Source organism: Mustela putorius, unplaced genomic scaffold (assembly GCF_011764305.1).
Source record: "Mustela putorius furo isolate JIRA1106 unplaced genomic scaffold, ASM1176430v1.1 tig00003962_pilon_pilon_pilon, whole genome shotgun sequence".
Classification (NCBI taxonomy): Eukaryota; Metazoa; Chordata; class Mammalia; order Carnivora; family Mustelidae; genus Mustela; species Mustela putorius.
This window is the reverse complement of record NW_025422106.1, coordinates 17,049,170-17,064,120: the sequence shown is the minus strand read 5'-3', so window position 1 is coordinate 17,064,120 and position 14,951 is coordinate 17,049,170. Positions and strand designations below refer to the sequence as shown.

The following is a 14,951-nucleotide window of genomic DNA, read 5'->3' as shown; positions in this document are numbered from 1 at the left end:
GCCACATAAAACCCCTCGGACAAAGCCTTCTGCGCTCAAGACAGCGGGGGAGGCCGTGGTGATTGTATGTAAACAGAGGAGCTTTCTCTTCTGGCACCATCACTCACTTCCCACAAGGCTCTGGGCTGGTGACTTCGGGTCCCCGCGCCTCAGCTTTTTTACTCGCGAATGGCCATGTGGGTAACGGGTTGCACCAGGTCCGGGCTGAACACATCACCTGTGTAAAACCCTCACGCCACACTTGCTCTCTGGTTGTGCAGAAAGCAAGGCCACAGAACGACTCCTCGGATCACACCCGCGGCGAGTGGTGGCCCATCTGTGCTCCTGCTTCCGCTCTGTGGCCGGGGCAGCTGGAAGGAAACAGGGCCTACACGGCTGCAGCCCACAGCTTCCTTCTTAAAATTCCTGGAAAACTCGGGTAGCCAACCTCCAGCTCAGCACATTCAGGAGCGCCCTGCATCTTAACTACACCATGACCCTGCCCAGGCAGACATCCCTCTGGGAGCTCCTACCCTCTCTGCTCCCTATAAAAGGCATGCAGAGCCTCCCGTGCTGCAAAGAAGCCGAGACCGGCCGGGACACTCCCAGCTCTCATTCCCTGCTTCCCGCCGACATGAAGGTCTCTGCTACGCTTCTGTGCCTGCTGCTCATGGCCACCGCCTTCAGTCCCCAGGTGCCTGCCCAGCCAGGTAAGCCCCCCTTTTTTTGTTTGTTTTCTTCTCCTTCTAGCAAGCCCAAAGCTGAAATGCCCTCCTTCTGAGCCTCTCCGAGCAGTGGGAGTCGTCGGAACCTCACGTGAATGTCTAATTTTAAAAGATGGGAAGCCGCAGGCCAAGTTGAGGGCAGGAGAGACCCCACCCACCCACCTCCCGCCATTACAGAGCCAGAGGGAAACCTAAGCTGCACACTCCAAACCCAGGGCCTTTTCTCTGAGCCTGGCTGAGCTGCCCAAACTCTGTACCTAGAGCACTAGAGCCTGGACCTGTCCCACCGGCCTGCCCCGGTCAGCAACAATGCGTTGCTACGATATTCCTGCTCTCCCCCTGTCTCAGCGCTCCGGGCAGGCACGAGGGACCTGAGGTGGATCAGATCCATGTCGACCCCTTTCCCTTCCTTTCTTCCCTTCCCTTCCTTCTCTCTCTCCTCCTTTCCTCTCTTCTCCTTTTCTTTCCTTTCCCTATAGGCGCTTCCTGCTGCATTCAAGCTGATAAAAAACTAGCTTTTTCTCTGTGACCTTATTTCTAGATTCCCTCAGCTCCCTATTCACTTGCTGTTTCACATTTAACAATAAGAAGATCCCCCTGCGGAAGCTGGAGGGCTATCGAATCACCAGCAGCCACTGTCCCCGGGAGGCTGTCATGTAAGTAGAAAAACCCAGCTCACCCCCTCCCTGACCGCACCCCACCCCATGCCCATGCCCCCTGATCTGAAGTTCCACCCCAGAAGACAGTCCCATTTGGGATCCCATACTCAGGGGTTAAGATTTTACCAAACCATGATTGCGTTATGAATGAGCCCAGAGAGGATGGGCTCCCAGTCTCCACGTTGCTTTGGCCGAGGCCAGGCCAGCTTCTCCAGGGCCTCGGAGAAAAGGGATGACCTCCAGGATCCCCTTCTTTGCACACCGTGACTTCCTCCTGTCCCTGGGAGGATCCCTTTCCTGCAGCGGGTGGACCAGATGGGCTCAAGAGTTGAGTGAGGCATCTCTTGGGCAAAATCCTCATTTCCACCTAACTGTGAAGCCCTCCTTCGTCCACAGCTTCAGTACAAAACTGGCCAAGGCTATCTGTGCTGACCCAAAGGAGAAGTGGGTCCAGGATTATGTGAAACATCTCAATCAAAAATCTCATGCCCTGAGGACTTGAACTCTTCCAGTCACACTAAGACGCAGCCAAGTATGAGAAAACAGACGACTGTTTTTCCTCCTCCAGACTCCCCAGCTAGACCCTGGACTAATTTTACTATGGTTTCAAATAGGGTGCTTTCTGTTTTGTGATGCCAAGAAATGTACTATGCCTTAAGTAATATCTAATGTTATTTGAATTGTTGCTGGTTGGGGGTTTATTTTGAATATTGGGATTTTTTTTTTATAAGCAAGGCCTTGAGCCAGTTGCTTCCTGTCCTAAGCCCTGGTTTTGTCCCTCGTAAGCTGCAGGTAGTGTGGCTGACTGCCGCCCAACTCCCCAGCCATCGCGTGTACCTACAAATCACGGAGATGAAGGGCTACTGCCATCCGGGGCGGGGAGGGCCTTGGGAATGTGAGGTTCAGCTAAATATGTTAGTACAGAAAGGAGAATGCCATTCCAAGGATTGTTGACTTTTTGCAGAAAATACATGGTGTTTAAAATCTCTTGTAGTGGTGTTTTCTTGGGGGGGGGGGTAGCTTCCAACCAGTAGGGGGCGCTCCAAGGCGGGGTAGCAGGTGGCTTGCAGAGGGCGCTGGAGGAACAGGCTGTGGGACGGACCTTTTTGGTGGTTGGTGGCTGACCTGGGCTCATTTGCCTGCTGCAGAGGACCCAACCCTGCCGCCCAGCATGTTCTAGAACAATGACTCCAGCCCCTAACATCAGCTTCTAACTGGTCTCTGCCACCGTGTCTCCTCGCTCCAAGCGGTCCTTGAAGTGATCCAGACACCACACGCACCTGACTTTCAGGGGGAAAGTGAGATGACCCGGTCCTAGTTAGCATCCACCCGGGAGGATGCCAGGGCACGGTCATAACAGAGATTCTTCTAGAAAAGGCCCAGGATGGAAAGGCAGGAAAGAGGGCCTGGAGTGAATATGCCCTATGGTCAGAGTTTGGCTTCCAGAACAGAAAAGGTAGAGTCCTTTAGAGAGGAAACTGGAGGTGTGCTTGTAGAGGAATTGCAGCAGCAAGGTGCAGAGTTTGGAGTCAGTCCTGAGACCGTCGGAGGGTGGAGGGCAGCGGCAGGCCAGGCAGAGTGGTCTGGGGCCACGGGTCGGATGGAGTTAGCTAGGGGGAGCTGACCACAGCTCACTGCTCTACAGTGGTCCCAGCGAGAGGGAAGAGGAGGAAGCAGGGCGGTTGTGGGGCGGCACAGAAGGCAAGAGGCAGCTGAAAAACAGACCAGACCTGTGACACGTGCAATGTGGGGAAAGGAGAGACACCTCTCCCAGTACAGTACACGGCAACTTCTCCTGCCGAAGCCACCAAGCTGGTCTTCTAAAGGGGGCCAGTCCTGAGATTCTAGGCAATCAGCAAATCACATCTCCCGCTAGCTGTTCTCCCTGGGGGCACGTCGGAGTTTTTGGTTACCCCTTCATGAGGGAGGGGCCTCTGCTTCCCAGATGTTGGCAAACGGTTCTCCAGGTCTCCCTCGGGCTGCCTCCCTCCTGCATGTGAGCTGGGCTGGCATTTCTGTAAGACCTAGGATCCACTCAGGCCTGGACAAGAAGAGGTCAGCTGAACAACTTTGCAGGATCTGCCTGGTGGACAGAGTGTCCCCACCCCACCCCTGCACCCCTGATGCTGTGTCAGGCCATCACTGGGCAACTTGGGACACAAGAGAGCTTTCCGGTCCCAGAGACAGGAGTCCTGGGCTCTAACACCAGATCTGACTAGCTCTGTATCCTCAGGCCCATCTTTGTCCCTCACCAACTGTCAGGCACCTCATCTATGAAATAGGGCCAGCAACATCTTACAGATGGTTGACCTCACAAGGTCCCCTCCAGCTACAGCAGCTGTGGCTTCTGGAACCCCAGCCCTGAGTTCCCACTTTCTGATTCACCGTGCCCTCTGCTGCTGTCAGGGGAAGCCGAGAATCTTTATCATGGCCCTGACCAAGCGTTCATTCCCACCCAGCCCGCAAAAGACAAAGCCAGTCAGCTGAGACATGTAAGCCATTTATTGGTTCTCGGGAACAAGAAGTCAGGGTTTTTTTTTTTTTTTTTTGGCATCAGTACCAACATATCTCCCATCCCCCCCGGGGCCACCAGCCCGTTGGCCCCATCTTCTCACTGACAGTCAAGTTTATACCCTGAAATCCCTGTGGGATCCAAAAAGCCCAGGGAAACAGGGATTGAAGATTCTGGCATTTAAATATATAAAGTGCAACAACATAGCTTATCAGGACTGAGCAGACCCCCTGTGACCCGGCAAAGCTGGGCAGAAGAACCGGGGTGGGGTGTGGGGCTGGGGAGACAGGGGAAGTCATGCCATCTTCAGAGTCCAGGGTGGAAAGAAACCCTCTCACGTTCGCTTCACCCAGCACGATTTTGCAGTTTTTAAATAACGCTTAACCCATGCGGCTGAGTCTGAGACACACGTCTCTCGGCCGCCCTTCAGCTTGATTCTGTGGGCAAAGAACAGAGGGGGAGCTGGGTCACATGATTTGCCCCTGGGCTGCCACACACATTCCCAACCCCGCCCCCGCCCCCACCCCCCACCCCCCACCCCCCGCCCTGAGGATGCCCCCAAGCTGCTTGTTCTGGGTCTGTAAAATGAAGGCACTGCAGGAGACTTGGGGGGGCACATGGGAGGGATAGGCTGGGAGGAACACCCAAGCTTCAGGGAGAGTTTATTAAATTGAATTTCTCCCTTTTCTGGAGAGTGTGATTCATTGTATTCGGGTAGGGTAAAGGCTGCAGACACTCAGGATTAGCTAGTATGGAAATTTCCCTCCTAGAATATCTCCGAGGGCCCTCCATCCATCTTTCCATGTGTCTGTGTCCATCTGGAACCCTCACTCGTTGCTTTAGATTCACTGTGAGTGTGCGTGCGCGCGTGTGTGTATTTATTTTCTGACCTGCCCACCCCTTTAACTTGGCGACTGTCCAACCAAACTATAGACCAATTCTAACTTTAATTATCTGGGTGACCGAAGACAAATCTATTTCCCTGAACTTCGGTGTTCATGATAATGTAAAAGGGTGCCCCCCGAGGGCTAACCAAGGTAATACACACGAATGCTTTATGGATACGGAACAGCAGGGGTAAGCCACCTCCCTCTAACTTTGTAATGACCCTGTGACCCAGCTTTCATCTTTACTCCACTTCACAGATAAGGAGTGTAGAGGAGTACCCAGATAATGAGGTGCTGAAGAATCACCTGCCCAAGGTCACCCAACACTCGGGGTTGGCAAATCTGGAAGCAGAAACTAATTGTGACCCCCTTCGTTTTCCCACTGCACAGTAATTCCTAGACCCTTTAAGCCATTTCTTCTTCTGGGCATGAAATATTAAGATATAATACTAAGCTCCCTGGGGTTCCGAGAAACTAAAGTTATTGCAGTAGCATGGGGCAGGGGAGACGGTAGGTATCTTTCCTGGCACCTGCTATGAGGCGCGGCGCCCCCCGCTAGCGCCCATGCTGGGCTCTGCACCCAGATTTTGGCAGCTTCTCTCCAGGTTTAGAAACCTGAACCTGGTGGAACAGCGCCATCTAGCGTCTGCCTTTCTAATTCCAGGAGGGTTGATTGCTCTCTGGAGGGGGGAGTCACGCTGACAAGGTAGGAGCACTCACATTAGACCCTTGTGGAAGCAGGAGGAGCTGGTGGGTTTGTAACACTGGATTATATGCTGGGGAATCCTTTTCTCCACAAAGACGAAGCAACAGGTGGAGGATGACACATGCACTGGAAGAGAAGCACAAAAATGGTTTGCGTCTGTTTCTTAATGTGGACTTCAGCCTCTCATCCCAGTGGTTTAAAAAAAAAAAAAAAAAATCCCTTTCAGGGACAGACCCAGGCTTGGGGACCACGCACCGCCCAGTGGCTGTGTTATCCATAACCTAGTTCTGTATGTAGGCAGAGGGTCAGAACACGGGTTCAGATCCTAGCTCCCCACAAACCAGTTGTGTGGTCTTCAACAGGATGAGCCCTCGCCCGGGCCCCAGACTTCCCGCCTGTCAAACAAAACTCTTTAAACTGATTTATAAAGGTGCTTCCAGTTCTGATGTCCCACTATGAGTGCATGGTTCTAGTCCGATATTTGGGTTCGAGAGCTCTGGACTCCACACTCTGCGGGGCCCAGTGAGTGTGGTGCATGTGGGAGCAACTGTGGTTGGTGGCTTTGGGTCCAGATTAGGAACTGCTCAAGGAGTTCCAACTGATGGAAGGACAAGGAAAGAGCTTCCAGGAACTAACAGGCTTCCTACCCTCTCTAGAATGGTCTCTACCCAGGCCTGTAGCTCTGTTCGGGTCTCCCACCCCCACTGTGCGGGTTTGCACTCTCTCCCCCACACCCCACCCCCAAGAGACTCGAATTTCAATCCTGATTCCTTCTTCCTAGTTTTATTGTTTGCACAATGTCTTACAGGTGCCTGGAATTAGGTCCGTATTCTCTAGAGCGCCCTGAGGTCCAGCATCGTCAGTCCCATTTTACCAACAAGGGATGCCCAGTTGGAGAGGTAGTCACTGGCCCAACACTTGCCCGACAGTGATGAGCACACTGTTCCAGTCCCAGTCCTGACATGAGGCTCTCCTTGTTACATGCCACCGGGTAGAGGCAAGACCCAGTCCTTCCTGTGCACCTCTAGCCTCCCAAGTTGTCCTAAAGGGCCTCAGAGTTCCCTGGACGAGGCAGGGCCTCCTTTTGCTCCTGAGCTGAGCCAGCAGCTCAGACGTTATGCTCACCAGACACCTGCTCCCACCGGCCTCTGTCTGCACCCCATCCACATTCTCCATTCACCCTCTTTAGGAGAAATTCTTCCCAGAGGAGGAGAGACAAAGGCACTGAGTTCAGGGCAACCCCTGCTCAAAAGCCCAGAGTGCCTGCCTGGGTGTCTGTCCCCACCCCCCACCCTCCACCCCCCTCACCCCCAGGAGGAGCAAAGTGACTCCATCCACACTCACTGCTCCTGCCGTCCGCATCCGGAAGCCACAGCCCAGCCAACAGCAGGCACGCCAGGGCCATGGTGACCAGCTTCATCCTGCAGAGTGTGGGTCAGACCTCTTTGCAGTGGTCCCGATGTGTCTAGAGAAGCTAATACTGATCCCGTAGGGCCCGGAGCTTTTATTAGAAGACCTGAGTGGGGTTTCCCTGGTGCAGAGGTGGGGAAGTCACAGGGAGGAGAGATACTTACTCACGCCCAATGACCACATGGAACACTCCTTCCCCCACCTTTCCTGGGTGGTGTGAGAGAGATGGGGAAACTTCTCCGAGTGCAGGAGCAGATAAGGATCTTGAGAAAATGAGTAGGAGTTGTCCCAGCTGAGTGGGAAGCGGAGAGAGGTGAGGGACAGGAAGTCGCCTGTGGCTTCTCTGACCCCCCACGTGTTTCCCTCCTGGACTGGAGCTGCTGGCCCCAAGAGGAGAGGAAGGCAGGGCTGAGGCATACCTGTGTTGAATCCCAGGTCAGCCGATCGGCTGTTGTCCAAACTCACATATCCGCAGTCACATATACCCCGCAAGGTGGAAAGAGGGACACGTGTCCCGAGGAGATGCTGAAATGAGTTCACTGAGATTCACGACGTCCAGGGCCCAGGCCAGATCATTGCTTTTTCTATTTGTTCAAGCAGTCAATGCCCCTTGGCACCGTGCACCAGGAAAGACAGCCACCATTCAGAGGCAGCACCTGACCTTGGGCCGCTGCCTTTGGATTCACAGAGTCACAAGTAAAAGCCACCCCGTGTAAGGTGAGTGGCGGATACGCCATCTGGAGGGGCCGGGGGAGGAGAGGGAGCGGCCTAGGAGCACCAGAGAGGCCTCCCAGGGGAACACACCCCCTCCCCGAGCAGAGCCTCCTGTGTTGGCTGGGTCGGGGCGGCCGGAGGAATGATAAAAATGGTGGCGGGCCGTCATCTTCCAGGCCGCCCTCTTCCTTTGCCCATGACTCTCCCGCCGGAAGGACGTATGCGGAGGACACGTCGCCGTAAGTCAACCAACACCTGTGTAGGAAACAGGAACATCAGGTCTCCCCCTATCCTTCAATCACAAATACCTTACCTTAGATGGCTGTGAACCTATGCCCTGTCTTAACCCAAATAAAAGACCCACTCGACCCCCTCCCAGGTGCCACTTCCCCGACTCTCCTCTCTTGAGTCCGGGAACCTCGCCAGAGGGCACCTTTAATAAACCTTGCCTTGGGCGCATCTCGCCTGGTGTCCTGTGTATCTCGCCTGTAAAACCTTACATCCTGCAGGTGGGCTGAAGGGGAAAGGGGCCTGCCACCAGAGGAGGGGGCTTGTGTACAGGCGGGGAGGCGCGGAGGGAGCCCACTCCCTCGGAGATGCCAGGCAGAGCCGGATCCTGGGGTCAGGAGAGTGAGTTGGGTGGGGAGATGGCAGGAAAGGCCTGTGCCTCTATAGCTGTGAAGCGGGCAGGTCACCGAGACACTGTGAGCCGGGCTTGGCATGAAGATACGTCAGTAGGTGCTTCAGAAGGGGTGGCTGGGGCGAACGCAAGTATGAAATCATGAGGCGGGATGTAAACAGAGGGTTGGCGAGGCTGATCTCCTCCGATCATGCACTCCCCAGCTCAAGGGTGTGCACGGCTCCCCATTGCCAACAGGAGGGCACCCAAGTCCCTCACCTGGACGTTGGTGGCTCCTCATGCTGTGTCTGTCTCCATGTTGGAGTATTTCCGTCGCGCCCAACAGGCCGCTGGTTTTCCTACTGCTGGGATGCAGGGGGATGTGACCTTCCCCTGCAAGGCCCTCCTCACTGTCTCCCTCCCAGGGCTCTCTTCTACCCTTTCCAAATGCCACGGTGTCCATAGAGAGCCTCCTGCTGTCTCCAGCAGAAGCATACTCAGCCTCCTCTGAAGCCCCCTGTGCCGAGACCTCCCACCGGAAGGTCTAATATCCCTGCCACCAGCCCAAGCCGGCCCCAGAGTATTCTCCAGACTAACACCTGGGTGGGGTGAGGGGGCATCCCAACGTGTCAGAGCTGAACGGGTCCTCGAAGACCATAGGCAGCAGGGGCTTTTGAAGCTTCCTGGGAGAGCCTTCGAACAAACGCAAATGTCCTGGCCCCATTTCAGAATCAGAATCAAATCTTATGTGCCTACACATGTTCAGAGTTTAAAAAAAAAAAAAAAAAAAAAAAACACTCCAGGAAATTCAAGCACAAGAAGAATCATGTATCCAGTATGGTCTCTCCATTTTACAGATGCAGAAAAAAGGAGCCTTGGAAAGAAGCAATGCGCCTGCCCAAGGGCACACAGAGAATTTGTAGTGGAGAAGGGACAGCGGACGCTGAAGCCATCTGACCATGTGAGCGCCACACGTGGCCGCCTCTGAGAACACACGTCCAGCAAGGACCACAGCTATGGGCTGCTCCAGGCCAGGTCCCACGCATCCCGCCAGCTGCTGCCCACCCCCATAAGGTACCTCAGTTCCTAGAAATCACTGACCCGCTGTTGCGGCTCCGTGAGTCTGCTTGTTCTTGCAAACGGGCACATTTGAATTCCTTTACCCTCGTTTTCTGCGGGTCTCGGGGGATTGGGAGATACACGCATCGACTGTGACTACATAAACCAAGGGTTTTCAGACTCACTTGGGACACCGAGAGAAGCAGCTAGTGCCCCAGGAAATTCCTCTCTTTTCCCTTCCTCGCAGGCATGCTGCCTGGCCCACTCACGAAGGGGACGGGGCTGCCCCTCCAGAAACTTACTTTTCTTCCTCTCCCTCACTGGGGCCACTGTGAGCCCAGGGGAACAGAGGAACAGACACAGTTAATCATTCCCTCCCCTTCCCCGCAGCCCTGGGAGGACAGGCTGGAGGCCCCAAAGGCATAGACACCTGGCACTCCACGGGGCCATCACCCACATCCCAGCTGGATATCTGCTGTAGGCCTGCACCAAGGCAAGCACCAAGGAATAACTCAATAAAGCATGCTTGTCCCTGCCTGGGATGGGGACCAGGGGTCAAGGGGGCTTTAATAGACAAGAAATACTGAGCACAAACACTGGACCAGTTACTCTAAGCCATGTGTAAACATTTCTAGAGAGAGGTTTGAAAACCATTGGAAGTGCCTGTAGGAAGGTTTTCTTATTAGTTACCTTTTTTTTTTTTTAATTAATTACCTATTTATTTGACAGAGAGAGATCACAAGTAGGCAGAGAGAGAGGGGGAAGCAGGCTCCCCACTGAGCAGAGAGCCTGATGCAGGGCTCGATCCCAGGACCCTGGGATCATGACCTGAGCCAAAGGCAGAGGTTTTAACCCACTGAGCCACCCAGGCACCCCTCTTATTAGTTATCTTTTATGAATTAGCTGCCTGCTGACTGAGGACACTTAGAGACCAGACAGAGCTCAGCCCGTGTGGATCGTTTCCGCCAGGCTGTCCAGGAGTGGCCTTGACCGGACTGGAGCCTGGCCCTGCCTGCTTGTACACTTCAGCCTCATCCCCACTGACCAGGACACAGAAGCCCACGGGGACAAGTCCTTTGTCCAGCCCCGCGGCTGCAGAGATCCTGGCTCAGCATTGTCCCTCTTTGGGGCCAAGTCTACTCAGTTTCCTCACTTAGGAAGAAGCATGTTATGGATTCTAAGATAACTGGGTCAGATCTCAGCCCTGCCTTTTATTAGCTGTGTGACCTTGGGCAAGGAACTTAATGCTCCTGATCCTTATTTCCATGATTATGAAATGTGCTGCCAGCTGGACGGGTACAAACCGCCCCCATTATTTTGAAGACGAGCTCCCAACACCTTAACCTAACTTTGAGCTATTTGAAGGATTACATGAGATTTCTCCCCTGGTCTTGGAACAGGGGAGGAAGAAAGGAAGGGAGGGAGAAAAAGAAGGGAAGGGGAAGGAAGAGAGAGGAAAAGAAACGGAATTTGAATCATTCGAAATCATTGCGAGACACCTGCTGTGCGCGAGCTCCTGGCCATACGCGGACACAAGGCAGAGGCCGGCTCTGCCCTCGTGGGGCTTCCAGCTCGCTTGGGGAGACAGACACTGGAATTATGGTAGGTTGTAAATCCTGCAAAGGAGACATAGTGTCTGAGGCTTCATCCCATGTCCTTGGTGCTACCAACACCTCCCTGCCCCAAGCAGCTTCCTGGTCCCTTTCCCTTCCATCTGGTGCTGCCCGACACCCAGCCAAACTTTCTGGGGTCACCCACCTGAGCAGAACACCCTCTCTGGCCCCCAGCCCTGCACCAGCCCTAACTTGTCCTGCAAGCAGGAGGCCAGCCCACAGCATGGCCCCGCAGGACCCAAATGGAGTCCAAATGCTTTGTCCAAAGCATTGTCTGGTATTTTCTTTCCTTAAGATTTTATTTATTTAATTGACAGAAAGAGAGAGAGCACAAGCAGGGATAGCAGCAGGCAGAGGGAGAGAGGAGGAAGCAGTCACCCCACTGAGCAGGGAGCCCGATATGGAGCCTGATCCTGGGACCCTGAGATCATGACCTGAGCCGAAGGCAGACACCTAACTGACTGAGCCACCCAGGCGCCTTCTTGTCTGGTGTTTTCCAGGACTTCTCTCCCTCTGTCAGGGTTCCCTCAACCCCTATTTCTCTCCAACATTCAACACTTCTGTTCTTTTCAGGGGGCCTGTCTTCTGGCTCTAGGGGACCACATGAAGGAGACATCAAACTTCTCTCACAGCTGCAGGCAAACCCAGGGTGCCCAAAGAATGTCACCACAGGGACCGTCACTGGCTTTTCAAGTGAGTCCACATTGGCTGAGCTACAGAGCTGACAAGAGCTCGCCCCGCTGTGCCAGGGTGAGGTGCAGGTGTCTCGGCATGGCTTACAAAGTCTTGCCTGATGTGGCCCCCAGAGTTCTAGCCACGGGACATGGCTACGGTTCTGCACATGTGCCGGGACTTCATTGCCCTGCTGCCTGGACCCCCCTGTTCCAGCCCACCGCAGTCCCAACCAAGCTCCCAGGGCCAGCCGAGCTCATTCCTCGTGGGGGGCAGCTTGCACTCCCGTCACTGCTTGTGGTCCCCACACCTGCCTGGTCTGGAAGCTCCCAGAGGGCAGGCGTCCCTCTGTTGTGGTCTCTGCATTTCATGCCCCAGTGCCCGAACCCAGGTTTGCTGAAGGAGGAAGGAGGGGTCTTATCACTGGGGTCATCCCCGTGCCACAGATGAGGCATGGAAGCCCTGGGCCTTACAAGGAGTCAGGCCGGTAGGGAGTGACATAGTGAGGATGGGGAGCTCTGACCCAAATCCTGTGCTCGTTGGTACAGCCCTGTGCTCGCTCTCCTGCCTCCCGCACGCGGACATCAGGCTGTGTGCAGTTTCTGAGTGTGGTCCTGGGCACCCCTCCTGGTACTGGGTCTGAGTTCCTTATGCATGCATTCATTCATTCACTCATTCACTTGGCAAGCATCTTCCAAGGGCCCGCGCTGTCAGTTCTCATGCAGACAGTCAGGTCTGAGAGATCTGACTGCAACAGCCAGAGTCCAGAGAGAGGGAAAGAGACACAAAACCCAGCAAGGGGCACAGACACACCAGGACCGTCACCACATGCAGCCCAGAGGCTGTGCACACCCAGTCTGGGGAGCGGGGGTGCAGGATGGTATTTGGACTGACCGGAGAGGGGAGGGCGAAAGCGGTATTTGCTGGGCGGGCGTGGACAGGGTGGAGTGAGCTCTGGAGGGACGCCTGGCTTCCAGCCTCCCCAGCTCCACTCTGTGCGCTGCTGGAATGGCTGACGTCTCCTGGTGGCCCCACCTAGAACCGGAATAATAATGACACCTGTGAGAGGCTTGTGTGAAAAGAAACACGACATACTTCTTCAGGACAAAGGAACAGTTGCTTCACAGCACGCTGGTAGCCAGTGTGGGCTGCTGGCTCCGGAGCGTGGGGGCAAGCGTGTAGGCTGCAGGAAATGGCCGGAAGTGAAGGCGGAAGGATCACGGGCCAGGGTTTCCCAAGACCCTGTGTATGGGGCTCTACTGGCAGGAGAGTACTGGCAGGCCATCTTACGCTCAGGACAGGGCTACAGTCAGATTCGTGGTTTGGCCAGAGGGCTTTTGTTAGACACTGAAGGACAGAATGAGTGGGAAAAGGCAGGAGGACTGGAGGTTCGACCAGGTCCGGAAGGGGTGACAGGTGAGGAGTGGGCTTCCGTGTGAGAATCAGGATACGAGGTCTCGGGGCTCTTCTGCTCATTTTCTGTGGGACCTTGGGCAGGTCACTTCCTCTCTCTGGACCTCAGTTTCCTCACCTAGCAAGTGAGAGGGTGGACCTACCTCAGGGACTCTTTTCTCAGAGGTGGGCTTCGTAATGGATCATTTGGGAAGTTTTTATCAAAAGACGCATGCTAGTGGAGCGCCTGGGTGGCTCAGTGGGTTAAAGCCTCTTCCTTCAGCTCGGGTCATGATCTCAGGGTCCTGGGATCCAGCCCCACATTGGGCTCTCTGCTCAGCAGGGAGCCTGCTTCCCCCCCTCTCTCTGCCTGTCTCTCTGCCTACTTGTGATCATTCTCTCTGTCAAATAAATAAATAAAATCTTAAAAAAAAAAAAAAAAAGACACAGGCTAGAATCCCACTCTGGGGGTTGGTGGAGGCTACTCTGAACCCAGGGAAGTTGGAGGGTCTTCAGATAATCCGGGCCCACCACATCACTCCATCCAAAGCCCGTAGCCTGGATGCCCACTGAGACCCTCTCTGGCTTGACAGTTAATGACTCTGAGTCTCCAAGTTCAGTCAAAGTCCTGCCCATGCCCCAAGGAGCCCCCTCACCCATCCCCAGTGGAACTTGTCCTTGGATCAGATCTATTATGCTGAAGGGGAGGGCTGGGGGGCCATCCTTCCCCTTCTGGTGTGGATCAAGGACCACAGAGCCTCAAAGGGCCAATGCTAGCCCCTGAGCCATTCCAGCCCCTCCTCCCATACTAGGAGACATGGGCCACATTTAAAACTTAGAAAGCACCCAGAAGGCAGAAACTCAAAGAAGCCTTGAAGGCGAGACCTGGGCTCAGACTCAGAACGTGTTGTAGACTCGGTGTTGTGCTTCCTGAGCTGTTTGGCCCTGAATCAGAAATACCCACCTTGCAAAGTTCTGTTTGAGCATTCAAGGAATTGGCAGGGGTCAGACATGCTCCACAGACAGCTAGCACCCAGCACAACACCAGCCCTTCTCCCTTTGGTCCCCAACCCCCACAGATCAGGAAGAGCCTCTAAGAAGAATTGGGGCGGGTCATCTCCCATTATGGACAAGGATCTGGAGGTCCCTAAAGAAAGAGTGAGTCGTCACATGGGGACCCCAGTGACAGAGCCCTGAAGACAGTCCCTCCTTTTAACTCCCAGGTCAGGCTCTTGCTCTGTGCTCTTCTGGCTTTGTGCTCATGGTTCAGGGAGCTGTGCTGTGGCCAGAGAGAGAAGGTGGGCATGATTGGGGCCCCTCAGATGCTGGAAAGCCCACGGCTCACCTGGAGACCAGGGCATGGTGCCAACTTTGCAGGGAGTGGTGGAAAAAAAAATGCCCCAACCTTTCCACCCTGAAGAGGAAGGATGCAGGGACAGGAAGTGGCAGCAATATGACCCTCCAGTATGCCCACCGAAATCATCAATGGCACTATGATTCAAGTGACACGCCCACAGACTGCTGGGAAAGCCCCCTGGGGAGCCCTTCCCTTCCCTTGGTGGCCTGTGGACAGCCTGGGCCCCAGCACAGCCCACAGCCCAATTCCCAGGGCATCCCGTTCCTGTAGCCCTGTGAGGCCAGGTCATCCTAGGTAAAGATGCTCTTTGTCTGTGTCCCTCCAGCCTGGCTCCAGACATCCACTTGGACCTAGCCCTCCCCCAGGGATGTTTCCATCACCGGGGCTGGCCCCCCGGGCTCCGGAGGACTCCGAACCCACTACATACTGTGCCCCGAGCTCAGACCCCTCATCCCGCAGAACAGGAACCCTGCCTCAGATACACTAGCCAACAGAACTAGGACATCCAGGCCTCCCGGCCTCCAACTCAGTCCTCCAGTGTAGTGGAAGAAGCATAGGACACGGGGTCCAGACCTCTGCCTTTTGTCCAAGTTGCCATTTACTAGCACCAGGTCAATTCTAATCCTCTTCCTGAAGCTCTCAATCAT

General features: G+C 54.7%; 2 protein-coding genes across 3 annotated transcripts; one reads left to right on the top strand and one right to left on the bottom strand.

Moving 5' to 3' along the window:
• The first annotated feature begins 293 nt into the window (after nucleotides 1-293).
• LOC101687304 (C-C motif chemokine 13) lies at nucleotides 294-2,349 on the top strand. 2 transcript variants are annotated; one of them, XM_045070243.1, is made up of 3 exons: nucleotides 294-689; nucleotides 1,246-1,360; nucleotides 1,743-2,349. In XM_045070243.1, exons 1-3 carry the CDS (start codon nucleotides 473-475, stop codon nucleotides 1,825-1,827), a joined length of 417 nt encoding a protein of 138 aa, XP_044926178.1. In that variant the 5' UTR covers nucleotides 294-472; the 3' UTR covers nucleotides 1,828-2,349. The 2 variants fall into 2 exon arrangements, with proteins under 2 accessions (XP_044926178.1, XP_004747151.1); XM_004747094.3 differs by having other exon boundaries at nucleotides 363-689; nucleotides 1,760-2,349.
• A 1,516-nt stretch (nucleotides 2,350-3,865) lies between these two features.
• On the bottom strand, nucleotides 3,866-6,923 carry CCL1 (C-C motif chemokine ligand 1). The gene is made up of 3 exons (XM_004747095.3): nucleotides 6,813-6,923; nucleotides 5,483-5,594; nucleotides 3,866-4,312 (listed from the first exon to the last, which is right to left on the bottom strand). The coding sequence occupies exons 1-3, from the start codon at nucleotides 6,886-6,888 to the stop codon at nucleotides 4,210-4,212; spliced, it is 291 nt and encodes a 96-aa protein (XP_004747152.1). The 5' UTR covers nucleotides 6,889-6,923; the 3' UTR covers nucleotides 3,866-4,209.
• Nucleotides 6,924-14,951: the final 8,028 nt, after the last annotated feature.